General features: G+C 41.1%; 1 protein-coding gene across 1 annotated transcript; it reads right to left on the bottom strand.

Annotated features, from left to right (window-relative positions):
* Positions 1-4,446: 4,446 nt before the first annotated feature.
* Positions 4,447-27,506, bottom strand: LEMD1 (LEM domain containing 1). The gene is made up of 4 exons (XM_057729314.1): positions 27,425-27,506; positions 23,932-24,002; positions 5,756-5,832; positions 4,447-4,878 (listed from the first exon to the last, which is right to left on the bottom strand). Exons 1-4 carry the CDS (start codon positions 27,504-27,506, stop codon positions 4,680-4,682), a joined length of 429 nt encoding a protein of 142 aa, XP_057585297.1. The 3' UTR covers positions 4,447-4,679.

Genomic DNA, 27,506 nt, shown 5'->3' on the forward strand with positions numbered 1-27,506 from the left:
ACGCACCCGCAGAATCCAGTGCCCCGTGGGACATGCAATTAGCTGAATCCTGTTTCGACAGCCAGCACTTCCCTTAACTGCTTGGCGATCAGAGGGAGAACACCCTCTCTGGGTGGCACGTCTTACCCCGGGGTAAATAGTGACGTTTACCTGCACGAACACAACCCATGCCCGGGAAGGACAGACTGTTAAGGGATAAACACGCATAATGAAGTTGATGGGGACGCCTTTCAGCAGCAGTTTGCTCATTTTAGGAACTTCTCACAGGAATAAGTAGGAGGTGATATCTAGGGTATTGGTTTTGTGGTTTCAAATGTCTATTTGGGCTGGAAACGGCTTGAAAAAGAAGTGGGCTCGTTCTGCATGGAGTCGAGATTTTGAGAAGAGATCCAGAGATGATTAAGATACAGTTGCCAACCCAAGGAGCTCCAGGATGCGTAGGGGAGGCAGACGAGTAGTTAGAACTGGAAAAATAAAACACCCTGATGGCTGGGAGTTTGCCCTTGATGAGAGAATAAATCACTCTATGGATTGCCTTCCTGTTCCTGAGACTAGTGGGGGAGGGAGCCCTGCCTGGAAATTTGATTTGGCTCAACGTCAAGAAAATCTCAGTGTCATGGCTCCTGCTGCCTCGGTGGGTAGCTGAAGGTGGGGTGGTGTGGGTGGCTGACTATGTGTTGGGAAAGGCGCCAAAGTAGGTCCAGTTCTTTCCTCCTACATTTCGGTTTCCTCATTATGTCTAACATTTCAGAAAAGCCTGTTACACACACAGCTTCCTTGCATCAGCCCTCTGCTGAGGTCAGCTTGGTGGCAGCAGTTTCCTACAGATGGAGGACAGTGATCCTGGGAGGACAGCAGCCCCACTCCCCATACACACTTTCCCCAGATTACCAGGGAAAGGTGAGCCTTAAAGAAACCGTCATGAAATACTTGTGTCACATCATGAATACTCACAAAACAAGGCAGTGCAGTTTTAGAGTTCTCTACGCGGAGTGGTTTCAACTGCTCCCCTTCACCCCCACCCCAGCCTATATGCATGGGGCAATTGCAGCTACTCCTTCCTTCCCTCTGTGGGAGTCCCACAGTGGTGCCTCATGTCTACTCATCAACACCGGGGAGCATCTCCCGACTTGCCCTCTGCTGCCCTTGCTCCCGTAGCACTGCTACATTTGCTGCCCTTGTCGAGGGCACCCACGTTGAAGAGCATGTCAGAGTGTGCTCCCTCCCTCCCACGGATGCTGGGCTACCCACTCCTGTTGCTGCCAGGGCCCAACACGGTGAGCTGCCCTGCGCACCCAATGTCCCTCAGGGGACTGGGCAAACGGCTCCTTCGGTTTGATGCCTCTTTAGAAGCCCTCTCTCCCCAGCTCTCAGGGGAATCCATGAAAGCCATGGAAACTGACACGGAAGACAATCAGGGAGGCAGGGACAGTTCTTAGGAGAGTTCTCTTCTGTGTTAACCTCGGGATTAAAGTTAGGACTCTTTAATATGGTGCCCAAGACCCGCCATGATCTGAACCCTGCCTTCCCTTCCAGACCCATCCCTTACCACCACCTTCATTTTCCCTAGTGGTTCCAAACTCGCCTGCTCTCTCTCACATACCAGTCTCTGTAAGCACTGTGCCCTTGGCCTGGAGACGGTCTCTTCAGTTTAGCCTCACCCACTTTCCTCCCCCTTCTGTTGACTGAATCCTACTCATCCTGCTGGATTCAGCTATGATACCACTTGCTCCAGGAAGCTACCCATGTCCACTCCCAACATCTGAGAGAGATGCCCTCTTTTATGCTCCGAGGGCCCCCTGTCCTACCATCAAAAGGAGATCACTTAACACGGCAATGTCTGTTGGCATCTCCATGTCCCCCACCAGTTCTTTAAGAGCAGGGACTATATCTTATATTGATTTTATTTGCCATTCTATTGAGAGTATACAGGAGATAAAATATTGGATGATTGAATAGTGAAACACTTTCTGGGATCAAACTTGTATGCCTGAGCCTCTTTCTTTAAGGTACATTTTTCTCAAAGAGGGAAGCCATCCCCAGTGTGCATAGACCCCTGATGGACCTACCCTACTGGCCCTCTGGCCTGACACTTAGGGTCAGCCTGGCTTAGGCTTGAGCTAGGATTCCTCTTACATAAGCATCTGATGGGCATGGACCACAGCAGTGCTTCTTAAACTTTTATACATATAGGAATTTTAGGATCCTGTTAAAATGTAGACTCCGGCTTGGTAGGCTGGGGTAGGGCCTGAGATACTGCTGCTTCTGTTTGAGGACCCACACGTTAAGTGATAAGGCACTAACTAGAAGTCTTGTGCAGTCTCTTTAAACTGATTCCAGGATTCTGATTTAAAAGAACTAACTGGCAAAAATTCAAACTACTGAAGAAGCCTTTCCTGGAGAGGTTTATTTATTTTTTATAATGCTTGATCTTATTAACAACTGAACATGTGGCTATCACTATAGGTTGCTTTCTCCTATTCTTATACCCAATCCTCTTCTCCCTTGTCTGTCTAAAATAGAGGCTGCAAAATCTCTCCCAGCCTCCCTTCCTGTTCTGGATAAAGTATGTAACACAGCTGGTGAGGGGATGTGGTGAGCCCTTACGTTCTGCCTTAAATGCTAATGCAGTGGCTTGGGTTGCAGAACTAATTTCAGGAGTTCAAAGACAGCATGCCAGGGAATTCCCTGGCAATCCAGTGGTTGGGACTCTGTGCTTTCACTGCTGAGGGCCTAGGTTTAATCCCTCGTCGGGGAACTAGGATCCCGCAAGCCACACAGCATGGCCAAAAACAAAAAACAAAACCAAAGATAGCAGGCCAATGTGTTTGTGATTCTCTTAGCCTTCCTTTTATGCTTTTTAACTCATGGTCACAGAATAGCTGCTGATGCTCAATAAGATCAAGCATCTCTAAATATCACCAAATATCTAGTCAGTTTCAAATTTTCTTGAACATAATTTTTTCTACAGTTGGTTTATTTGAATCAGGCTCATATTACGTTCAGTTATTTTGAACAATATTATACACCTTAAACTCCAAATTTCTTTTTGTGAGATAAAAATAAATCCCTATTTGTTTCAGCCAGCTTTACTGGCGTTTTATGTTCCCTGCAGCCAAACTGTAATACGGTATACAATTTTTTAAAATTGAAATTTCCTTGCATTAGCAAATTAACACACCTTGCTTATGGAAATCCTTAAAAACATGGAAAAGTAGAAATAAGGAAAAGAAAATCAGAGTCCCATCATTGAAGTACTGTTAACATTTTGACATATTTTCTTCTAGTGTTGTTTGTATAGCTGTGATAATGCAGTAGTAACAAATTTCTATCCTTTTTTGCTTACCATTAAAAGAAAGCATTTTAGGGGTGATGAAAATATATTCTAAAATTGATTGTGGTGATGATTGTACAACTCTGTGAATATTCTAAAGATCACTGAATTGTACCCTTTAGGTGAATTGTATGGGATGTAAATTATATCTCAATAAAGCTACTATAAAATTTTTAAATAAGCATTTTCTGTTATAATAAACTAATATTTTTCATTTTTGCATAGTCATCTATCAAGAGGCTATACTTCAATTTATTAAAGCATTCACCGAGAAAGCAGGGAGGGTTGGGGGGGGAATGACTTGGGAGATTGGGATTGCCATATATACATTACTAACAAGAAAAAAAGTACCAAATGGTACACTCTAAATATATGCAGTTTATTGTATGTTCACTGTATCTCAATAAAAGTTCTTAAAAAAAAAAGCATTCCCTGATTGTTGGATATTTGGGCTGGTTCTATATTTTGGCTGCCATGAAAACTGCTACAGTCAACTTCTTGGTACTTAAGACTTCTCTGTATCTAGAATTAGCTCCTCCCAGAAGCCAAAATATTACACCAAAGTGTAACACTGCTAAGCATTTATTGAACATTTATTGAGGGTTTACTACCAGTAGGGTGTGGACCATACTAAGTACTTTTTACGCATCATTTCTTCAAATTCATCACCCTAAGAGGTCTATTTTAACCCTATTTTCAGAAGTTGAACTGAAGCTCAGAGAAGAAACTAACTTACCCAAGGTCACAAAGCCAATAAACAGAGGAGCTCAGGTGCCTCCGCAGCTCTACCTGCTCTTGGGGGCCATGATCATTCCACTTCCTCATCAGGCCTTAATTTTTTCAAACCTTGCTAAGTTTCAATGGCAAATATGCGATCGTGTTCTAAGTGGTTTTCCTTTCATTACTGGTGATGTTGGCTAGTTCTTTATGTTTGCCAAACCAGACATATTCCTTTTTTTGTTAATTACCTGTTGTGGCCTTTCCTGTAATTAATTATACAATTTGAAGAGTGAATAAAATGTGATCCACAGCTTATCACCATAGTTAAAAAGAAAAACCCCAGGCACAGTTTCCTTTTTAGAGGGCTGCACAAACATGAAAGTACCTTTAATGATGGCCAACCCAACACAGGGAATTTCCTACTATCAAGCCCTGTGACACAAGCGCCTGGTTCTCTCCCTCATTCCTGCCACCTGTCTGAGCCTTGAGAGCAGCACAGTGCAAGGGAAGACTACCTGGTTATGGGGCTGGGCGTCCCGCTTAAGAGTAGCCTCTCTTCTTTCACGAAGCAAGAAGGCTTGGAGCAATTCTCAGGCATGCGCTCATCGCTCTGCTTCTAAGGCACTTAACCAAAGAGCGGCTTCCTTTCCACAGTTATGTAGACAAATATCACGATGATGAAGATGCCAAACACAGCAAGTTTCAAGCCCACTGGGAACGTTTCTGGGTTCCTGCTCCTAGCTCTCCTATTCCCTATGCAGCAGGCTTTCTCTCTGATGTTATTCCATGCTTTGAATCTGATGTTTGATGCTCTTGCAGCACATCTGTGAAAACAGTAGTGGCTCTTAGGGTTGTGACAACTGCTACTTGAGCACCCCTTAAACTGTGTGGGCCTTCGGGCCCAAGGGAGCAGCCACAGTGGGGATTTAGGGAACAGCCCTCATTTAAAACCTATGCTAATTTCAACGAGTAATATTAATGGGATATCACCAGGATGTGAGATCTCTAAAATCCCACAGAGCATTTATTTGTCACCCACTGTGTAACATCCTTCAATGCTGGTGCAAGGTGAGCTTAGGGACTTGCAGATCCCCTGGTGCCCACTGGGGATGGGTACAAGATGATGGGGGAGGCATCAGTACGCAGGCCCTCTCCCTTCTCTCCCCACAGGTATAAGCACTGCCTTTCAGGGTGGAGATGGGGACTACTTTTGAAATCTGCTTATTTTGCATTTAAAAGGGTAAGAGGGTACTTTCTGATATGCTAGTCGAATCTTGGAAATTGGTCAAAGTATTCAGAAGTTAGGAAACTTTCCAGAAGGCTTTACTCTCTAATCCATAAAGTGTCCCGTCTTGAGCTCTTATTTCAACTACTTGCTCTTTTTTTTCTTCTCTTTCCCCTTTCCCACAACTAGGAATAAATGGCTACCAATCAAGAAACCTGGGTTCTGGCCTCAGCTCACCATGGTGTATGGCATCCCCCTGAGCCTCTCTGGCCTATTTCCTTCTCTCTAAACATGGGTGATGAACTGGAGAGTATGTAAGGTCCCTTCAGCTTCAAAATTGTGAGATCTCACCAATCTTTCTTCCCTCTCAACACATTCTTTTCAGACTCAAATTCTTCACAGAAATCTGAATGATGAATTTTTCCAAGAGTGACATAAGACATTAACATCTCCTCATATGTTAAGACAAGCATTACCTTCTTCCCTCAGAATGTTTAGAATCCAGGTAGAAGCTTTCTAGGGCTCTTGGTTTACGGGTGGAAGCCTTGGGTCTCTAATGAACAGAAAAAAAATAACAAGAAGAATTTATTGTTTCCGGTGTTCTGTACAAAGAATCTTTTTTTTTTTCTAGAAAAAGTCATAAAATCTGAGAATTGATAAGTTTTTGGTATATCAGGTAGTTTAGTACTTCATAATACAGACTTTAAGTTTGCCTTCCTTTATTCAATAATTAGTAAAAACATCCAGGTTCTGTGGAGTAATATTTGACTTCAGTGACTCACACACGAACAATAGACATGCCGGTGAGGAGATCACATGATGACAGCAGCATGCTGTTCTTAAACGTCAACTCTTTCTTTTGCTGTCTTACTTGTACTTTTTCATTGCTTGGAACTTTTTTTATGAGCCTGCGTCATTTTTATACAAAGAATAAAGTTATTTTAAAAAACAAGTTGGCGACGAACAAGGACTAGAAAATAATTTAGGAAGATGAAAGTGTTTTGTGAGAGGGGTAGAAGGAGAGACAATGGTGGCTTTTTTGTTTTTCCCTTTCCCCCAAATTTCTTTCATATTGGTATTTGTTTTCAATAAAGTGAAAAGGTATAGCTCTTCAGGCCTTTGTTTCCTCCCTGTGAAATAGAGTTGTAAAGATTAAATGATTTAATATATGCAAAGTGATAAAACCATCTCCTGGCACATAGTAAGCATTCAATAAGCATTAGTCATAATGATTGTGATACTGATAATTGTTATTAATTTCATGTTGCTGTTTCTCCTCATATGCCTGGTTTTCCTTGACTGTCCATTCATATTTAAGATTCAGGTCTTATCATCCTCAAATGTCCACAGTCTCCAGGGGGTGACAATGCGGTATCAGATGTGAAAATGCGGTATCAGATGCTGCTGCTGACTGCCGTTTATCAAGTTCCAGGTCCCATTTCCCGTGAACTCACTGAGCCTCCTAGACCACCTTGCCCCTATTCAGTAGGCATTCTTATTTCTCCATTTTGCAGATGATAAGTTTGAGGCACTGAAAGGTTAATTAACTTGTCTAAGGTCACACCATATTACCGATGGAACGCTATACTAGACTCCTCTCTACCCTCCAATTTCTAAAAATAAATTTCCCTCCTACAAGAAGGCTTCTTTATTACTCTTATCCACTCAGATCTCTCACCTGTCTATATTTCTGTATTTCTATAGAAATATAGAACGTGTATCTGACTTCATTGACCTGAAGTTTCATTTATTCATTCAACAAACATTTGTGCTGTGCTGCTGAGTACCAGTCCCCATGCTGGCAGTGAGGACTTCTGAAGGGACCACCACACCATCCCTGTCCTAAACAGTGACCGCTGAGCATGGGGATTTTGTAAGTATTCTGCACTTCTTCTCCCCAATCAGACCATCTGCTGGATCTCACAGAGCTTTCTTCTATTTGTCTTTTTCCCCTAGTTTTATTGAAATAATTCACATACATCACTGTATAAATTTAAAGTGAACAGCATGATGGTTTGATTTTCTATTTCTCTTTAATCAACCCATAGTATCTACCACTGGGGGGTAGATATTTGCCTTCCTCCCGGGGACCCAGGACCCCTGAACACAACAGGAGCCTCTGACACCTGCCATGCTGCCAGAAGCCTCATGATACAGTTGGTTGAGGGCAAGGGAGTCAGGCACCAAGAACTCCCAGACATACGAGAGTGAGATGGGACTTGCCTCAGGCAGGGAAAGGACCGACCCACACCAGCATAAGAATAAGAACCAAAGGGAAAATCAGAAGGAGACGTCCTAACAGCAATACTGAGAAAGACTGACTAGGGTGTGATGGAGGGTGGGACAGGAGAGGCGGCACCTGGGTACTCGTGTGAGTCACAGAGATACCAGGAGAAAGGAGAGCCCTGGTCTTAGCAAGTGTGTCACCAGGATACCTCAACAGAGCACATAACTCTAATGAGTCTGGACAGTCACCTGCAGGGTGTGTTGATGGTCTCAGCCCAAGGTGGAGTGAAGAGGGCATGGCCTGCTCTACGACCGTTTACTGAGGGTCACCCCTTCCCAGCATAGGCCACCACTGATGAATCAGCTACGGCCTCCACTCCTTCCCCTTTACTCCCTGCCCCACCTTCTTAAAGAAGATGTCCTCAACAGCAGTTTAGTGATATCCAGGCCGGGTGCCTGCAGATGGTGCGAGCTGTGCCTGGCACGAGAGCACCACATCTGAGGGAGCACTGTTCCCAGCACGGACATCGCTGTATATACACTATATCAATTTCCTGGAAGAAGGAAGCAAAGACTCTTGAGGTAGAGGGACTTTGAAAATTCCCACGTGCATGGGCTGTGGGGGCCTGCTCATCAAGAGACACTCCAAACTATTTCCAAGGGTGTTGAAAAAATCTTTTATAAGCACATCCTTTTTTAAAAATCTTTTTAATTACAGAAAGTTTCAAACATATACAAAAGTAGACAATAGTATAATGAACCTCCGTGTACCCATCACATGCAACTTCTTTTCAATTCTCTTAAATTTAAAAATAGATGTGTTAAGTAAAGCATTGGGGTAGAAATGTGCTGCAAAATCAAATTATAGGATTTCACAGCTCTTAGGCAATCAAATACTCCCTCCCTCTCTTTCCTCCTGCCATAAGGAGGTGTAGGTCTTTGATTTCCTTTTCTTCTATAATTTATTGTCCTCACCAGCATTCTTAGAGTTCTCCTACAGTATGTAAAAGGTGGACATAATAAAGACTATATAACAGGGAAAAGGGTTATCGATTAATGTTAAACACAGTAAACAGTATAAAATTGTGTGTACACAGCGATGGCAACTGTGTCAGCACATACTGTGTATGCACATAAACAAAAACTAGAGGGAAATTGAAAAAATGAAATCAGTTTTTGGATCAGGTGACGTTTATAGTTGATTTATTTTTCATCTTTAAACAATTCCTTTAATGTTGCTATAATACGATTTTCACTATAAACATCATTTACAATGGAACTAAAAAATATTGCTGTTCATTAAAGCAGTGCCTTAGTGAGGGTAAATGGCACCTATGGGGACATGGACTGTCTCTGCCCCTTTCTCCCTGTGCTCAGAGCTAGATTCCACAAACACAGCTGTTTTTGCAACGCATTCACTGCTGAGAGCAAGAGCATATGTGGCTTCCTCTGCTTCTCCACCCTTTTCAGTACACCCCTGGCATTCAAGTCAGAAGAGTATACCATCCACATATTACTGATCAGCTGTAGTTATAAATGTGAAAGTTCTAGAAATACCAGTACAATAATGAGTGTCTTGTTACAATACTAGCTAACACTTATATAACATTTCCTGTATGCCAGGCCCCACTTTAAGCATTTTACATAAATAAACTCATTTAATGCTACCACCCTATGAAGAAGATGCTTTTATGACGCCCATCTTACACTGAGAAAACTGAGGCATGGAGAGTTAAATCGTGTGCCCACAGTCACACAGCTGGTGAGAGCGTGGACCCAGGAGTCAACCCGGGCTGTGTAGCCTCGGAGCCCCTCTTCCTCGCACCAGGCTGTACTGCATGATGCTGGTGCTGCTCAACTAGAAGGGAACTGGGCATTGAACGTGCCTCAATTCATTTAACCTTTCTCACAACTCTAAGAGCTAATCGTCACCTTTTTATCGATGAGGAAATAGAGACTTACGGAGCTAAATTATTTGCCCAGGATAAACGATCAGTGAAAGGAGTCGCTGTAATGTAAATCCAGATATTTTGGCTTCAATGCCTGTGTGTTTTGGTTTTAGCTTTGAGATCATTCTATTGGGGATCTTCATCATCACAATTATTTCAAAACATATTTCTAAAAACTTTTTGTTAATTGATAAATTATACAATCATCAATTAATTTCCTGTAGAAGTAACACTTGTAGCCATCAGATCTCTTCTTAAATATTTCAGATGAATTGCGTTTTTTAAAAAATATTTATTTATTTACTTATTTACTTATTGGCTGCATTGGGTCTTTGTTGCTGCACGCGGGCTTTCTCTAGCTGTGGTGCACGGCTTCTCATTGCGGTGGCTTCTCTTGTTGCCAAGCACGGGCTCTAGGCACACAGGTTTCAGTAGTTGTGGCACGTGGGCTCAATAGTTGTGACTCGTGGGCTCTGGAGCACAGGCTCAGTAGTTCTGGTGCAAGGGCTTAGTTGCTCTGTAGCATGTGGGATCTTCCCAGACCAGGCATTGAACCCACGTCCCTTGCATTGGCAGACAGATTTTTAACCACTGTGCCATCAGGGAAGTCCCGAATTGGCTTTTTAATAAGATTTTTCCAGGTAGGCTATTTTGTGCTAATTCTAGCCCACTTATGTATATTATATTGAATCTGAAAGTGGATTGTGTATGAGCTATTATGTCATACTGTATTATGGTTAACTATAAAACACTGGGCTGATATCCAGAGCCAGAAAGAACAATAATCATTTTGTATTCTCATTAAATTATTACTCATCCAAAAATGTATTTAATTTTTTAAAAATAATCTACCTTGACTAAAGCCATTCATATTTGCCCATAAAGAAATACAAGTTTGTTCTCATTTCCACAAGAAGTCTATTTTACAATGTAGACCCAAACCTAGCCAGAAATGTCATAGGCTGACATCTCCAATTACAGGTAATAGAAGGGGCGCTGCATGCCAGGGTTCCCATCCTTTTCTTTCTTTTATTCTTCCATGACTTCTTACTGTTGGACTTTAGGGAGTTAAGAGGCAGTGAAGCTCCTGGGGGTGGGGATGAAATTCTCTCCTAACTAAAATTAAAATTCTCTCCTAACTAAAATGTGTTACATTTTCCAATCTAATGCAATTTTGGGGAAAAGACCTGTGTGTAGAACCAGACTTTTAACCAATGACTTGGCAAACTGGCAATTGTGACCCTGCTTACAGGCAGAAAAAACCTTTTGACTTAGAACTCTTTAAAATTGAGTTACAAAAGCTGGTACAAGAATGTAAAGCAATTATATTCCAATAAAGAGCTTAAAAAAAAAAGTAACCCCCCAAAAAATTGAGTTAGCCCAAATCCCTTTATTAACTAAAATGATGAAATTAATAAAAGATTTTACAATAATTTCACACTCTTACTTCATTGTTTTTACTTCATCCTTGATTTAATAAAGCTCTCATCTAAAACACGGTGTTCTTTTAACCTAAGTAATGATTTTGAATTAATTTAAAGCCTTTAAAAATAACCTGCATCACATTAACAAAAGAAAAGTTAAAACCCTTGTGATCATTTTCATTTCTGATTTTTAAAAAAATCCTCTAGTAAACCAGGAATAGAATGGGAACTTCCTTAACTTGATAAAAGGTGTCTTCCAACACCTACACTAAAAATCATACTCAAAGGAAAAATGTTAAAAGCATTTTCTTCAGAATCAGAACCAAGGAACGAATTCCTACTATTATCCCTCTGATTTAATATTGTAATAAAGAGGTCTTAGCCAGCACCGTAAAACAAAAAGAAATTAAAGGTAATCAAACTGGCCTAGAAAGAATCCACAGAAAAATTATTATAATTGCAAAGAATCCATTGTTAGAAGTTCAATATACAAAAGTCAATGGCATTTCTATCTACTAGCAACAAACTATTTAAAACATAAATTTCAAAAGATACTATTCCCAATAGCAACAAAAATTAAAAGCCTACTTAACAAAGCTACCTAACAAAGCTAACAAAAGATAATCTTGACCTTCACTGAGAAAATAATAAAATCTTACTGAAGGACATTAAAGAAAATTTCAATAAATGTAAAGAACACAAACAGGAAGACTCAACAGAGTGAAGATCCACCTCTTTCCAAATTAATTTATAAAGTCAATAAAAATTTCAATCAAAATTCCATGCTGAATTTTTCATGGACGTTGATAAACATTCTAAAATTTATATCGAAGAACAAGGGGACAAGTACAATAAAGACATCACTTAAAAACAAAGTGGGGGAAGGGTCGCTAGGGGAGTTAAGACATTCTACCCTCAGTACAGGCTAGACAAATTGATCAGAATAGAGACCCTATTGTATTAATCATAGTTTTTATTTTCTGCATTTTATGATGCTTTGACATCTTGGGGCCTTGCTAATCCTGGAGAGACTGCCTCTCAAAGGGCTAATTCCTAGAGACAGTAAAGCAAGCCTTTCATATGCAACCAACCAATCCAAAATGCATACCCCAACCACCTCCCTATCTAACTCTCACACACCAAGCCAATATTTCTCCTGCTGTGAATCAGCCCAGGGACAGATATTGGACAACCAAGGACCACCCTTATAGTCCATAACCCACTAAAATTATTCAAACTAGCTAATCCTAAAATGCTTACCTTGCTTGACCCATTCCTTCCTGCAAACAGCACACTAAAGGCATGAGCCCATGCTTGCTTTCACTCCTGCCTCCTGCCTGACCCTGAGACTTCCCCATGTGGCCCTGCATAGCATGATGTGCCCATTCCTCTTGGGAACTGTAGGTAATAAACTCTTCTTTCAAAGGCAGCTGTCTCCATGTCTATCACCTTACCACACTTGATTACAACAAACCCTATGTACATTTTAAAACACCCATGTATGTAATAAAAATTTGATATATGACAAGAGTTAACATTGCAGATAATAAGAGAAAGGACAGACTGCTTAAAATGGTATTGGGAACAAGATGGGATAGATGTGCTTCTCCCAGTTTCTTCTGCTAAGTATAGCCAAAACCCTAGATGTTATATATAAAGCAAACATAAAAAGACTCTGAAAGGTGGAGAGAAGCAGATGGGCTTGGGACCTTGCAACCTGAGAAATGACATGTGGTGGGTGCTCTAAGTTTTCTTTTTACCTCACAAATCCTAGACTGGGTTCTAGAGAAGCTGTAACCTGGAAACATCAATGGGTTCAGACAAAGAAAGCCCCCCAAAAGCCAAAGGACAAAGAAAGGGGAAAGAAGCAGCCTAGCAAGACAGAAAACTTTTTGACAGTAACTGCCTTACTCCAGCCAAATAGCACACTCCACCCCCAACACAAAGGCACGTGGGAAGCTTGAACTTTCACTTCCATGTGTCAGAACCCACCTCCCCAGCTGGGTGGTGTTAGTATAGGCCACATGGGAGCCCCCCCAGCAGCTCAGCAATGATAAGGCACACACACCCACACATCAGGGCGTCAGTGGAGGCCCTTTGGGGGACCTGGACTTCAGCCCCCACCTGACAGCAAAAAGTTGGCACCCCTCTTCCCCACCAGTGTGGAGTACGAGGAGGTCTGCTAAAACAAAAGATTTAAATAAGATCTGGAGTCTCATCTCATAACTCAAGTGAGACAAAACAATAACAGATGCCACCACCAAGATGACACAAATAGTAAAATCATCTGACCAGGATTTTAGAGCAAGTTTCATAAAATGTTTCAAGGAACAGTAGGAGACATGTTTGAGACAAACAAAAAAAAAGATTCTCTGCAAATAGTACAATATATACAGAAAAATCAAGTGTAAATTTTAGAATTGAAAAAGATTCAACAACCAAAATTAAAAAAAATTATTTAGATAGGCTTGACAGCAGAATGGAGAAAACAGAGGAAAGAATCAATGTACTTGGAGATAGAAGTATATAAATCATCCAAACCAAACAATAGAGAGAAAATAGAGTAAAACAAAAATAAAAACAAAAAAACAGAGTCTCAGGTTCTTAAGGGATTAAAAGATCTAACATGCATGTAATCAAAGTCCCTAAAGCAGAGGAAGATGAGGTCAGCCTAAAAAAATTATTTGGAGAAATAATGGCTGACAATGTCCCAAATTTGGTAAAAGGCACAATCTACAGATTCAAGAAGCTGAATGAATTCCAAACAGGATAAACCTAAAGAAATCTATGCCAAGACATGTCAGAATCAAATTTCTGAAAACTTTTGTGATGTCAAAGGACATCATCAAGAAAATGAAAAGACAACCTACAGAACGGGGAAAAAAATATTAGCAAATCATATATCGGATAACAGTCTAGTATTCAGAATATATAAAGAACTCTTACAAGTCAACAACAAAAAGACAAACCACCTGGTTAAAATATAGGCAAATGGCTTCAACAGACATTTCTCCAAGGAAGAAGTGAGCAATGAGCACATGAAAAGATGTTCAACATCATTAATCATTAAGGAAATGCAAATCAAAACCACAATGAGATACTATACCCACCAAGATGGCTATTTTAAAAAGTCGGAGTGGAATAAGAAGTGTTGGCAAGGATATGAGAAATTGGAATCCTCACATATAGGTAGTAGGCATCTAAAATACTGCAGCCACTGTGGAAAACAGCTAGCCATTGCTAAAAAAGTTAACCATAGAATTACCATATGACCCAGCAATTACACTCCTAGGTATGTATCCAAAAGGACTGAAAACAGGTACTCAAATATTTGTACGTGAATGTTCAAGGTAGCACTATTTCCCATATCCAAGAGGTGGGAAGATTCCAAATGTCCCTCAATGAATGAATGAATAAACAAATTGGGGTATATCCATACAATGGACTATTATTCAGTCATAAAATGAAACAGATACATGCTGCAACATAGATGAACCTTGAAAACCTTAAGCTAAGTGAAAGAAGCCAGTTACAAAACATCACATGTTGAATGATCCCATTTATATGAAAAATCTACAGGTAAATTCATTGAAACAAAAAGCAGATTAGTAGCTGCCAGGAGGAGGTTGGAAATAACTGGCTACTGGGTACTGAGTTTTCTTTTGGGGTGATGAAAATGTTTTGAAACTAGATAGGGGTAGTGGTTTCGCAGCATTAAGGATGTCCTAAATGCCATTGAATTGTTTATTTTAAAATAGTAAGTTTTATGTTGTGTGGCTTTAACGTCAATAAAAAAAATTTCTGATTCCTGTCATTACACTGTGGATGTCCTTATGTCTTTAGTCTAAGAAAACACATACTAAAGTTTTGGGGAGGGAGTGAAAGGTCATGACATCTACAATTTAGTTTGAGGAAAAAAATAGATAAAAATTATAAAACAAATGCAGTAAAATGTTAGGACTCAGTAAATCTTGAAGGTCACACTGAAACTCTCTGTTGGAAACTTTTTGTAAGTTTGAAATCATTTTTTAATTACATTTTTAAAAAAGACACCAAGAAAAGAGTGACAAGACAAGCCCACTGGTGGGGGATGATAGTAATGGGAGAGGCTGTGCATGTGTAGGTGTACGAGAAATCTCCGCACCTTCCTCTGAATTTTGCTGTGAACCGAAAACTATTGCAAGAAAAAAAAAAAAAACCTCTTCTCAAAAAAAAAAAAAAAAAAAAAGGATAATCCCAAACTACTAGAAGATACGTTGTATACTTAATGATCCACAAAGGATTAGTATCCAAAATATACAAAGAGCTCTTATAAATTCACAAGGAAAAGGTAAACAATCTAATAGAAAAATGGGCAAGAGGCATGAACAGACATTTCACAGATGAGAAAACAAATGACCAACAAACGTGAAAAGATGTTCAACTTATTAGTAATAAGAAAAACACAAATTACAGTCATAATGACATGTCACCTTCCTCCCACTACATTGACAAATATTAAATCTGGCAATACTAAATTTTGGAGAAGATTTAGAACAATGGCACTCTTAATATATTGCTGGTAGGAACACAAAATGCTGCAGCTACTTTGTAGAGCAATGTAGCATGTTCTCGTAAGGTGAAGAGAGATATATCCTTCAATTCCACTACTAATGGAGCAGTTCCACTCCTTGGCATATTCATTTAATCAGAATAAGAAATTCTTGTACATTTACACAATAGGTCATGTGCCACAATGTTTGTAGCAGCATTGCTTGTGTCAGAAAAACTTGGAAATGATCCAAATGTACAATAACTAAAGAATGGATAGATATATTTTTATAATAACTGTATAGCACTAAAAATGAATGAACTAGAGCTACAAATCTTGAATGAAGCTCACAACATAATACTGAATGATAAAGGGAAGTTACGGAAGAATACTTACATTATGATATAATGTAAATAAAATCCAAAATCATGAGAAACTAAAGTTTGAGGATACTGTAAAGAAAAGGAAAAGAATGAAAAGTAGAAAATTCAGGTTAGTGGTTACATTGGGGGAAAGGAAGGAAGGGAATATGATCAGGGAGGGATACATTGGGGTCGTCAACTGAATTAGCAATAATTTTTGTAATCTCTGGAGTGGGAATCTAACTGCTCATTATGTGATTGTTTATACTTTTTTTAGATGCATAAGATATAATAAAATGTCAAAAAAAGTTTTTCAGGTTTGAATTTTTTTTTGTCCACTTGGGAAAATTCCAGGTACCCATATATGTCAGTCCATTTTAACTCTCCTGATTTCTGAAGCATGGTTTAATGTGTAAATGAAAGGGTCACCAACAAGTGCCTCGCAGGGGCTCTATTTACAAAGCAATCATCAGAAAGAAAGTCTTTGCTTCTGTGGGTGAATAGGTGTTTTGGAGTCCTTCTGTGATACCAAAAAAAAAAAAAAAAGAGAGAGAGAGAGAGAGAGACACTGGGGGGAGCTGTTTCACTACTCAGGTGCCCGGTTGTTTTTCTGCCCCTTTGGCAGCTTGATAGAATGGAAAGGGTAATAGAATGGAAATTGGGAGACTGGAATTCTACTCCAATTTTTCTTCTAACTCTGTGTGGTTTGGGCAAGTCATATCCCCTTTCTGCTTGTTTCTTCATCTATGAGATGAACGATATAGCCTCCTCCAAGAAGCCTTTCAGATAGGAAATTCCACGATCAATAATTATCTATAGTATTAATAAATCATGTCTGGCCCCATGAATTGCGATGAACAGTGCCCGGTGCTCATAAAGCCCTAAGTCCCAAGAGATTAAAATAACTCAGGGGTCCTCATGTGAAACATACAACAGGAAATTCCTCTCCCTAAATGGGTATATATATCTATACTCATAATGCAACTGATAATTTAGCTAAAGTCAGTATGGTTATATTATTAGATGAAAGGGAAAAGAAAGCTGTGTTTCCTAAACAAATTCATATTTTTTCCTATAGAAAAAGACCATTACTGCTCATAATTTGGTTTTGTGAAAATAAATGTTTACCTTTATTATTATCTTAGAATTATTGTAATCAGAGTTTGGTTTCACTATTTCTTCCTACTGCTCTTGTATTTCAAACACTGGGTTTTAATACACAGAAAGAATCAGCATGTAATCAATAAGATAAAGGCACATTGATCATTAAGCATATTTAAGCATATCTACCAGGAGGTCAGTATTTTTACAAGAAGACTGTTAAATTACATTCCTTGTAAGGATGGCATTTAGCTCCCATTAGCACATGTCATAGGTAAGAACAAAGGGCTTATTAAGTAGTTATAGAATATGTAATTTACTCTTCACTTTGACCCAGCTGAAATATACAACTGCTATTGGGAATATGGATATTTTTCAATTAATTAAGAAACTATTGTAGAGATGTTTAACATCAGGTCTCCTAAAATCTTTACATGCAACTCAAACCACACACTTGATGGTAGTCTTAATGGTAGTATATTCCCTTGGTACATTGGGCCTTCTGATTGCAGCACTTGGGGTAGGCCTTGCACATGATAATTGTAGGCCTACAAGGTATATTATCAGCAACAATAGCAACTGAGACACAGAGTAAAATTCCTATTAAAGTCCTGGCACAAAGACATTGAAACAGATCTCAGAATTGGAAACGAAAAAGAGACATGAAGTTTTCTTTCCCTTCCTTTTCCTTCTCTGGAATGTCAGTGTGTCCTGCACTGGAAGTGGGGCAGAGGGGACATGGACTCAAAGTGTCAGCATGCCTGGAGGTCAAGGAAATGGAGCAGGCTGTGTATATGGAAGGGACTTTGGGGGTGTCTGGTGGTCGAAGAGCGGGAGCAGTAGGGGAGGGGACAACAGTGAGGGAAGGGCCACATGGAGGTGCTGGCATGTCCAGGGGTCAAGGAAGTAATGACGGGGGCTATGCAGAAAAGGAGCTGGCTATTATGAGTGTGAGATCGGTTGCGCTGAGAAAATTAGAAAATTGAGCAAAAATGTGTTGAGGATAATGGAAGCCAGGCTTCTCGCTGTGAGAGAAGTGAATTACAAACACAGAAAGGGGAAAGGTTAGAAAGAACACTGCAATGCTGGATTGTAATTGGAGGTCAACATGGGCTCATGGTTTAAAAATGTATATAGAGACGTATATAAAAATAGTCATAGATGCATATGTGTATGTGTACATATATCCAAACATTTATTTTCTAGCTCTGTCCACTGAGAGGGCCTAGAAGCAATGACTCCCCAGTAACAAAGAGCTCCCTGAAGGCCTAGATCTTGGTTTCTGAATGGCATCCTGCAATAAAAGGAACCAGCACTCCTGGGACAGGAAAAGCACAAGATGGGTCTGAAACATCTTCTTGTACCAGAAGTTGAGGAAATGCTCAAGGCATGATGAGGACACATCAAAAGGATACAGTGTCCATGTCAAAAGGATACAGTGTTCATCTTTTCTTTTCTTTTTTTTTTTTTGGCCACCCGGCATGTGGGATCTTAGTTCCCTGACCAGGGATCCAATCTGCGCCCCCTGCAGTGGCAGTGCAGAGTCTTCACCACAGGACTGCCAGGGGAGTCCCCATAGTGTCCATCTTGAAGGGGCTCCCACCAGCCAAATCTGGGACAAATTGGGCATTAAAATAAATAATCATATCAACAGATACAACCACTGAAATGAAGAGTCAATGAATTCATATTAATATAAATGAATGAATGAATCAATCAACAACCAATGAATGAATGAATGTATGAACCAACCAACCAACCAACAAATAAATAAATAAATGAGGGTGAAGGGAATGTCTTCCTTACAGTAGAACACCAACTAATACATTTAGAAGAAATAATGGAAGTAGAAACTTTCAATGCGACATCAGGATGATGGAAGTTGAATAGGCAGTCATTTATGGGTGCTGGGCTAATGGATAAGGTCTGATGAGGTGTCATTTCAGAATATTTCCCACAAAATACTGTTTAGTTCCAAAGGGAAAAGTGATGGCTTTATGGAGGAACCTGACAGCCACCAACTCTTCCAGGTGATTAAGGTTAGCATTCCAGCAGGTACAGAATGACAAGAGCGCAGCATCATTTCTGAGGAATTCCTGCCTGGATGCATGGCTTCTATAAATCGTCAAAAGAAAAATCAGAAACATCACCCTGCAGAATGAAAGGTCTATACTCTTTAAAATGGTCAAGAGCGTTTGCTGGGGAACGACTGAGGCACTGTTGTTCCAGACTGAAGGAAGCTGAAAAGACCTGACAACTAAAGGCAACGTGTGTTCCTGGATTGGCCTTGGACCAGAAAGCAAAAGATGTTATTGGAACAGTTGGTGAAATCTGAATGGGGTCTGAATATTGGATGTTAGCATTGAATCAATGTGAATTTCCTTATTTGGAGTGTTAAACAGTGATTATGTGGGAAAGGATTCTTTGGCGGCATGCTTGGAGGGCTGAGGGGCTGCATGTCTGCAGTTTGCTCTCCGTAGTTCAGAAAGGCATAATGGTAGCGTATGCACGTGTGCATACACACACACACACACACACACACACTGAGGACCTACTGTATAGCACAGGAAAGTATACTCAATATTTTGTAATAACCTATAAGGGAAAAGAAGCTGAAAAAAGCATATATATATATATACGCATATAAAACTGAGTCACTGTGCTGTACACCTGAAACTAACACAACATTGTAAATCAACTATAGTTCAATTATAAAAAATGTGGTAAAAGGTAACCATTGGATTATCTGGGATATGGGAATTCTATGTACTATTCTTGCCACTTGTCCTAAATTTGAACTTATCTCAAAATAAATTATTGAAAATAACGTTTAAAGAGGCAGGGGATGGGTCTAAACCTAAGACTGAGAAGACGAAATCCCAGACATGAGAAGGGCACATATGACTTTTTTTTTATAAAGCTTGGCCTGCTTCATTCAACACACAGCGCTCACAGAGAACAATCTTTAATTATATCTGTGTATTTAACTATATACATATATCTATAGGCACCTATAAATCACATTCTATGGTACTTGGGAGTTCAATGCTAAGGATTCAGTTTCCATTATATTATTTTTCACTAAGTATATTGCTTTGTATTGCAGGTAATTAAATACCATGCTTTTTATATAATATTAATAAGAATAGTATTTATTTGTACTTATATAACTTTTATATATGCCGTCATTACTCTATTTTACATACTTCAACTTAATCCTCACAATACTATGAAGTCGAGGCTATTATTATCCTTATTTACAGATGAGGAAGCTAAGACACAGAGAGGGCAAGTATCTTGTCCAAGTTAGTGGCAGAACTGGGATTTGAATCCAGGCAGTCAGACTCTATAGAGTCCACATTTTTGGTACACATATTCTTTGTTTCCAGAGCTCTATTTAAGGCATAAGCTATGGCTCCTTTTGCACCTATTTTCTTTCTGAAGAAGGTCTAGCATAATGCCCTGTATACAATAAATAGTCGTTAACTCACAGGCTGAGATCCAGGGGTGGAAACTCTATTGCAACCATTCCCTGGATGGTCATCAGTTCGCTACGACCTAAGCATTGTCTCTCATGAGAATACATTAAGGTACGTCCAGGAGATGGCACACACTAGGAAGTCAGAAAGTGAGACCATCAACATCAGTGTAGGACAAAGGCTCCTTTCAGTTCAGCCAACATGGATTGAGTAACTCCCCCTCCCTGCCATATGCCTGGCATTGAATTAAACACAGAGGACCCAGTTACAGGATTTTACCCTCAAAAGTTTACAATCCAGAGCAAAAGCTCCTGGGCAGTGGGTGGAAGTAGGGGTTGATTGAAAAGGCGCATTCCTAGAACCAGACCCACAGAACACATTTGAGAAACTCCTAGTGGAATGTATAGGATAGGTGGCAAGGTGAGAAGAAGAGGCATTCCAGGCTGAGAGAACAGGATGAATGGAGATTCTGGCAGGAAAGAGCATGCTTTGTCTGGGAGAGAGTAAAGAAACACCTAGATGGGGCCAGGAGCACACGCCTCCCAGGGCCAGCTGCCCTCTGGGAGTTGCAGGCAGCAGCCCTCTGCAGACGGGGTGCATGTACAAACGCTTCATGCTTTGGAACCACTCCCAAACCCAGGGTGACCATATGTCCTGTTTTGCCAGGACAGTCCTGTTTTATTTTTGTTATTCCAGCGTCCCTTCTTGTTAGCCTCTCCCTTCATGCTCAAAAGGATCCTGTTTGGGATGATAAATTATATGGTTACCCTACTCAAACTCACTTTATACAACCTCAGTGTTGTGGACTATTTTGCCTCCTTACTGCCCCCAAACTCTATTTTTCCCTCTTTGGGAGAAGAGGACTTAGAGCCTGAGTTATACACATTGGCTTAACTCCCTCCTCCATCCATGGAAGCATAAGCTGTGTCTAGAGTCTATATGATGAAAAAAAAAAACCAATTAAAAAAAATATTGACCTGGCTTTCTTGGTGGCCTTAATCACCAAATCAAATGGGCCATACGTGTGACTTGATAAAAGACACACAGTATTAAAAAGTATCCAGAAATCGACATAATCCAAATCTCAAAGTGGTTTGTGTTCCACTAAAAACCTACTAAAATGAGAGGAAAATGTGTGTTCATTGGTGTTTCAAAGAAATGCAAATACTACCTTTGCAGGCACTTAGAGGACTGTTAGGTACAGACCACTGCTCTTAAGTAATTAAAGTCTATGGTGTTCGACAAGTGCCTCAATAAACACACTTTCTACCACCTTTTACATGGAAATTTAAGTGCTTATTTATGTTTACTTTCAGATTTAAAGTTGAACAGATGTCTTGGGGCCCTTCCGAGAATCAAAATGTCTTATATAAATCCTTCAGATTAAGACATTTTATGCCATCACAAACTTTCTATTAAATTCTATTGCCAATTCAAAATATTGATGTGGTTTTATTTCAGGTTTACGTAAGACAAAGACTGAAGGGCATTGGTCCCACCTGATGCATTTTAAAGACTCAGGCTGCTGCTTCTCCTGTAAACGTCTTTGCAGGAACTATACAAAAGGGTTTTCTGTGGAAACGAGCTTTAGTGAATGGAAAGGATTCCTTTAATGAGCCATTTAGAAGATTCAAAAAATCCTTTTAGAGAATTTATAAGATATCAGAATTCCTTCATCAAATCTGAATTATGTTTAAATGGGAAGTTAAAGCTACAGTGTACTGCAGGAATGTTTCCTTTGGGGCTCCTTTTCATTTCGTATTTAAACTCAGCAAGTAGTTTAAATGCTAGATCACATTTGTAAACTTACCTATTTGTCACTAGGGCTGTTTGGTAGATGTGATGAGGTGAGCTTTGGGCTCCTACTATGTGCAAGAGCCCGTGACAGCCACTGAAGGGAATAAAAGGCAACTTAAAGGGATGCACAGGATTGGCCTTTGAGACATTCCTTAAATGATCACAAGATTTTAACAGGGAGAAAAATGGGGAGAGGGCAGGCAAATGAAAGGAATTCCAAGCATAAAGAACAGTTGAGGCAAAGGCATGTGGGAAAAAAGTGTGAGAGGTGCAGAAACAAGTAATTATGGTTTGTGTCTGATGATGAGGGAGATAAAGTTACAAGAGACATTGGTGTCTCCTTATGGTGTATAGTAAGTTTGCATCTTGTTCTAAGGTCTCCAGGCAAATTAATAATGTGATTCCATCTCTGCTGGTAGATTTGAACCTGAATGGGGAAAAGTTGGAGGAAGAGGCCAGTTAAGAGGATTTTGCAATTGTTCAAGAAAAAAAATTTTTTAGGGTAAGTGAGTGCAAGCTAAGATAGCAGCAGTGGGAAGAGAAGGAGGGATTTTTTTTTTTAAACTCATAATTCTAAACCATGGGACTTGGTGATTGTTTATATGTAAGGAGCTGACGGGTGTTGGCACCCCAAGATAACTCGGAGGCTTTGCACTTGGGCAGTAGGAAGGCAGTGAAACCATCGGGATAAACAGAGGCCACAAATGCAGGCTGGGGTGAGTGACAACGATCTTGATCCTGGATACCCCGAGCGTGAAGTGAGGGATGTAACCACGGGGGGAATGTAAATACATCTATCTAATCTTTGAAATGTTCATGATTACAAACATTTGTTGGATGAATGTGGGAGAGAGGGAAGGAATGAAGAGAAGGACAAGGAAGGAGCTCTCCACAACAGGACAGCTGGATAAGCAGGCCCAAGCGTAGGAGAGGGGTCCTATGTGGGGGTTCTATGCAGAGACGCAACGTAGAGGCGGGAAGCGAAGAGACAGCAAGGGAAGCGAAGCAGGCTGAAGACAGACCTCAGGCACAAGCTCATTTAGGGGCCAAAAGACAAAGACTCAGCACAGAACAAGAGGAGGGTAGAACCAAGAACCAAGAGAGAGCGCAGAGGTGCCAAAATCTAAGGAAACAGGTGTCTCTAGATAAGGAGGGACAGTGGTCAGAAGATCAAGAAAAGGTCTCTAGAGTTGATGACCTGGAGTTCACTATGTGAGCTAATGAGCTAATGATGCGCCAGGTCCAAGGCTAAGAGCATTACCAGCCTTTCCCTTCCCAGCCACCCTGTGAGCAGGTGCTGTTCTTAAGCTGCACTAGGGGAGGCTTAGATCTGTTAAAGTCCCACAACTAGCAAGTGGAAGGGCAAGGTCTCTAAGCCAGTTGGGGCCCCCCAAACCTGTTTCTCTGACACCTGGCCACGTGCTTCAGGGTGGAGGCCAGACCTCAGTGTCCGGAAACTCGCATTTATTCCATGCTCACTGTGGGTCTGTATGTGACTGGGGGTGGTGAAAGGAGAGAGAGGGGACGACAGCTGGAGGGCAGAGAGAGGGTAGCTATTTCAGGGAGGGGCAGAAGGACACTGTTACTCTGGGTCCTGTGCTAGAACGTGGAAATAGTCTCAGAAAACAGAAACCTGCATTAAAACAAGCTTTTAAAACTAGGATTTTACTATTATAACAGAAAGTAATGACTTGCTATTTCCCTTCTTAAAGACATACGAAAAGTGCTATTTCCTATATTTAATATATGTTTAAAAGTTTTCATGCATTAGAATTGTACATACTTTTTTGGGTCCCTTGTTTTTTTCTGATGAGAGTATGATATTTCCTTTCAAAATGATAGTGACATTAAGCTCTGGATCATGGGAAACAAAAGGAAAATAGGCCATGAGAACATACAAGCTAGCAAAGGGAATACACACCGATCGTAGGAGTGAATTCTCTCAATCACAGGGCAAAAGATTCTCATGAGGGGAAGAAAATTCACTTTGCCCTTCCGAGGGAAGAGAGCATTTCTGCAGTAGGCTTTGTGGAATACACAGGCCTTCCCCTGGGAGCACGGGGAGGGCTCCTACCAGGGAGGCTGGCATATTTGTATGCCTCTCAGAGAAAGACATTGCAGAGCCTGAGCTGCCTGCTCATCTGGGCACGTTTTTAGTCTAGTCATCGCCCCTTCAAAGCAGCAGTAAGCCTCATGCATCCCTGATTGTCAAGATAGGGCAGGAGGATTTCTCCTGTATCCAAATAAGCACCCCAGGGGAGGGAAAGCCAGACCTGTGCTAAAAGGCTTTAAAATCAGGGGAACCTCCAGCAGCAGAAAAGGTTGTTGTTCATCAACCCTCAGCTTCAGTCTGTGAAGAAGCATTTTGATAAACCTGGAGCAGTTGTGTGCACTGGACATTCAGCAGAGGTCCCAACGCAGGGGATTTTAAATGAGTTCTCCAAGTCAAAAATATTTGGAAAGTTTGAAGAGACGTAAGAGCATGAAAGCTACGTCTACCTAGTGCCAAAACAATGAGTGAAAATGAGAAAAATCCAATCTACCCATTGTTTGATGATCTAATGCTCAACCTCAGGTCTGGAACTGCCCTGTCCCCTCCACTACAACCCCACCCCAGGTCTGGATGTTTCTGTGAAATGCCCAAGGTGAATGTCCACAAGACCCCACGAGTTCCGTGATAACCCCTCCATTCTAATGGCACCGGGGTCTATGAGGGTCCTTAACGAGCAAATTCAAATGTCCAATTCAGACCTGACCTTAAGCAGCAGGCTTTCTGCGTGCACTAACCACTGGCCATTGGCATTGCAGACCAGCAGTACAAGAGTAGGACTGAACCAGAGCTTCCCTCTCTGGCCTGATTGCCCGCAGTTGGCTAGTGTCAGGTGGACAGTCTAAAGCAACGGCAAAGCTTGCAAACCGAAGGACCAGCTTTCTCCCAGCCTTCGTGTAAGTGCACCCCTGTGGAGGGCTACATGCTGGGGACCAGGATGGCTTGGCTTGAGACCACAACAGCTTGGTTGTGCAGTTCTGACCTGCAGTCCTGGGCAGTCATGAGCAGTGAGTGTACATGCCTTTCTCTCTGGAATCTCCTATAGTCTGACACTGCATTTCATCAGAGGGCTGGTCTAGTCCACTCAGCTTTTATCTCTGGCAGGGAACAGAGGCAGCCCCAGGTCTGGGTCAAGACTCTGAACACATCCCACATCCACAAAGTGTAGTCACTTGCCCTGTAGTACCCCCATGCTAACTGTTCTGCTCAGGGGCCAGTGGGGTCTGTCCCCAAGCCCTGCAGCCATTTCCAAATGACACCATGCCAGACTGAGGGAAAGCTCTCAGCGCCTGCACCACCACCAATCCAGGCATCACAGGGGATTTTTCAGAGGGACCCAGGCGTTTACATTGTTTGTTGAGCTCTTAATCTGAACTACATGAAACTGCCATTTTTTGTAGATCAGACACAGACAAAAATGTCCTATGTTCATCCTCACAATACAAATTATGAGAAAAGCATAGAGTATGTGGTAGAAATACCACAATTATGACAGCCAGACCTGGGTTCAAATCTCAGTTCTGTCAGTTTTCTGTCACAGTATATTCAACATATGCAAATTCCTGCTATGTGCCTAGAACTGTTCTAGGACCTGGACACATAGTGGTAAGGAAGACAGATGGGCCTTGCTCTTCATAGTACATTCTAATGGAAGTTTATCTTTTGGGGCCACTTCCGAGCTATATGATGTTGGGCCAGTCACTTGGTCTCTCTGAACTTCACCTAAGTATTGTGAAGGTTAAATGAGATAAAGTATATTATGGCCTTGATGAAATGCACTGATGGCCTTCAATAAATGATAGTTCCTGTCATTTTACTGTGGCTCACATAGGACTCCTAATAAATATTTATTGGATGAAAGAATCTCAGAGTGCACCGTGGGAATCTTCAAGCCCACCCCTCGAAGAGCCCAAACTAGACACCCTTACAGGAGATGGTGCACCCGGGGCAGGGGCCACTGAAAGGGAAACCCACCATTCCTAGAGTTCACCACTCCCCACCCACCCTGAGACCTGGAAGACACCAGCTGTGTTCAGCCCCCATTAAGTCAGGAAGGCAGTAGGCACAGGAGGAGTCCAGGGACATACAGTCTATTTCTTAAAGGATGTACGGTCATTTAATCTGAAGAAAATAATTGTCAAATTTATTGACTGAGGTAAGGCAGAAGTTGAGACCTCAAAGGAGACCTGGAAATTACGTGTAGGAACTTCCGGTTTTAGAAATCAAACACAGAGCTGGCTCTGGTTAGTAAGAGAACAGGCAAATTGACCAGTCCTTCCCCTGACAGTCCACCTCCCTGAGTCTCTGGCATGAATGTAGACATGGAGTTAGCGGATCCCTTTTGCAGCCCAGGGACCTATTGTCCGGGCTGTGTGTGCAAACAGGCCATAGGGATATTTCACAGGTCTCCCTGCATATCATTTAAAGCTGCATAAATTATGCCAGACAAGGCATGAGTAAGTGCACAGCTGCTATCTACAGTACAGCTTCTGACGGTACCTTCACTGCCATCAGAGTCCTGAGCTCTGTCCATTTCTCTGGGTCCGTTCTTCTCCAGTGTTGTGCCGAGAGTTGAGACCAACAATTGCACTAACTTCTTTTCATACACTTTTCTGGTGGAAGCTGAGGAGGAAGGCGGAGAGTACTTAAGTCGCTCTGTTTGTGTATGCGATCTCACTGGATTCAAAATATTTCACAACTCAGATCCTTATTCTTGTATCTTACATTATTGGCTAATTATGGCTTTTACAATAAGGTGGACCCCACAACTACTCAACTCACTCCTTTCCTTCCACCAGCACTTAAGGTGGGGCCTCTGTGGATTGGCCGTGGAGTCAGGCATTGAATATATCAGAGAACAAGACTGATGACGTTGTACATCCTATCTGTGGGAAGTAGGGACAATAAGTACATAAATAGTTAACACAGTGCACGTACTAGAAATGCAAAAAGAGCCCAGGGTGATATAATCAAGAGTAACTCGTTTTTCACTATTGTAAAAAACCAATCGTCTCTCTTTGGCACCAAATTTACTAATCTGTGAGTAAGATCTGCGTTATTTATGGTCTCTTCCTTCTTTACGGTCTTCTGGGTTTTTTTAATTTTTCCTATTTCTATTTTAATGGTTTTTACTGCATATATTCCTTCCACTGTAAATAATTTTCAGCCTTTAGAGGGAGCTTATAAGTAATCATTGAGTCGTCTCTAATATTTGTGGCACACGTACGTAGTATTGGGCCAGGTGAAAATCCAAGCTTGTCAAGTTCATTCTGTAATTCATTGTCACTTAGACACTTCACATCCACCAT

The sequence above is a fragment of the Hippopotamus amphibius genome, chromosome 3, assembly GCF_030028045.1.
Source record: "Hippopotamus amphibius kiboko isolate mHipAmp2 chromosome 3, mHipAmp2.hap2, whole genome shotgun sequence".
NCBI lineage: Eukaryota > Metazoa > Chordata > Mammalia > Artiodactyla > Hippopotamidae > Hippopotamus > Hippopotamus amphibius.

Excerpts from the sequence above, each read along its gene's own strand:
- LEMD1 (XM_057729314.1), bottom strand. The coding sequence starts at position 27,506 with ATGGTGGATGTGAAGTGTCTAAGTGACAATGAATTACAGAATGAACTT. Across the intron at positions 24,003-27,424 it reads TTCACCTGGCCCAATACTAC|AGCTTAATGTCACTATCATT; the intron begins GTACGTGTGCCA and ends CCCATGATCCAG. Across the intron at positions 5,833-23,931 it reads AAAACAAGGGACCCAAAAAA|AGACCCAAGGCTTCCACCCG; the intron begins GTATGTACAATT and ends TCTGTTCATTAG.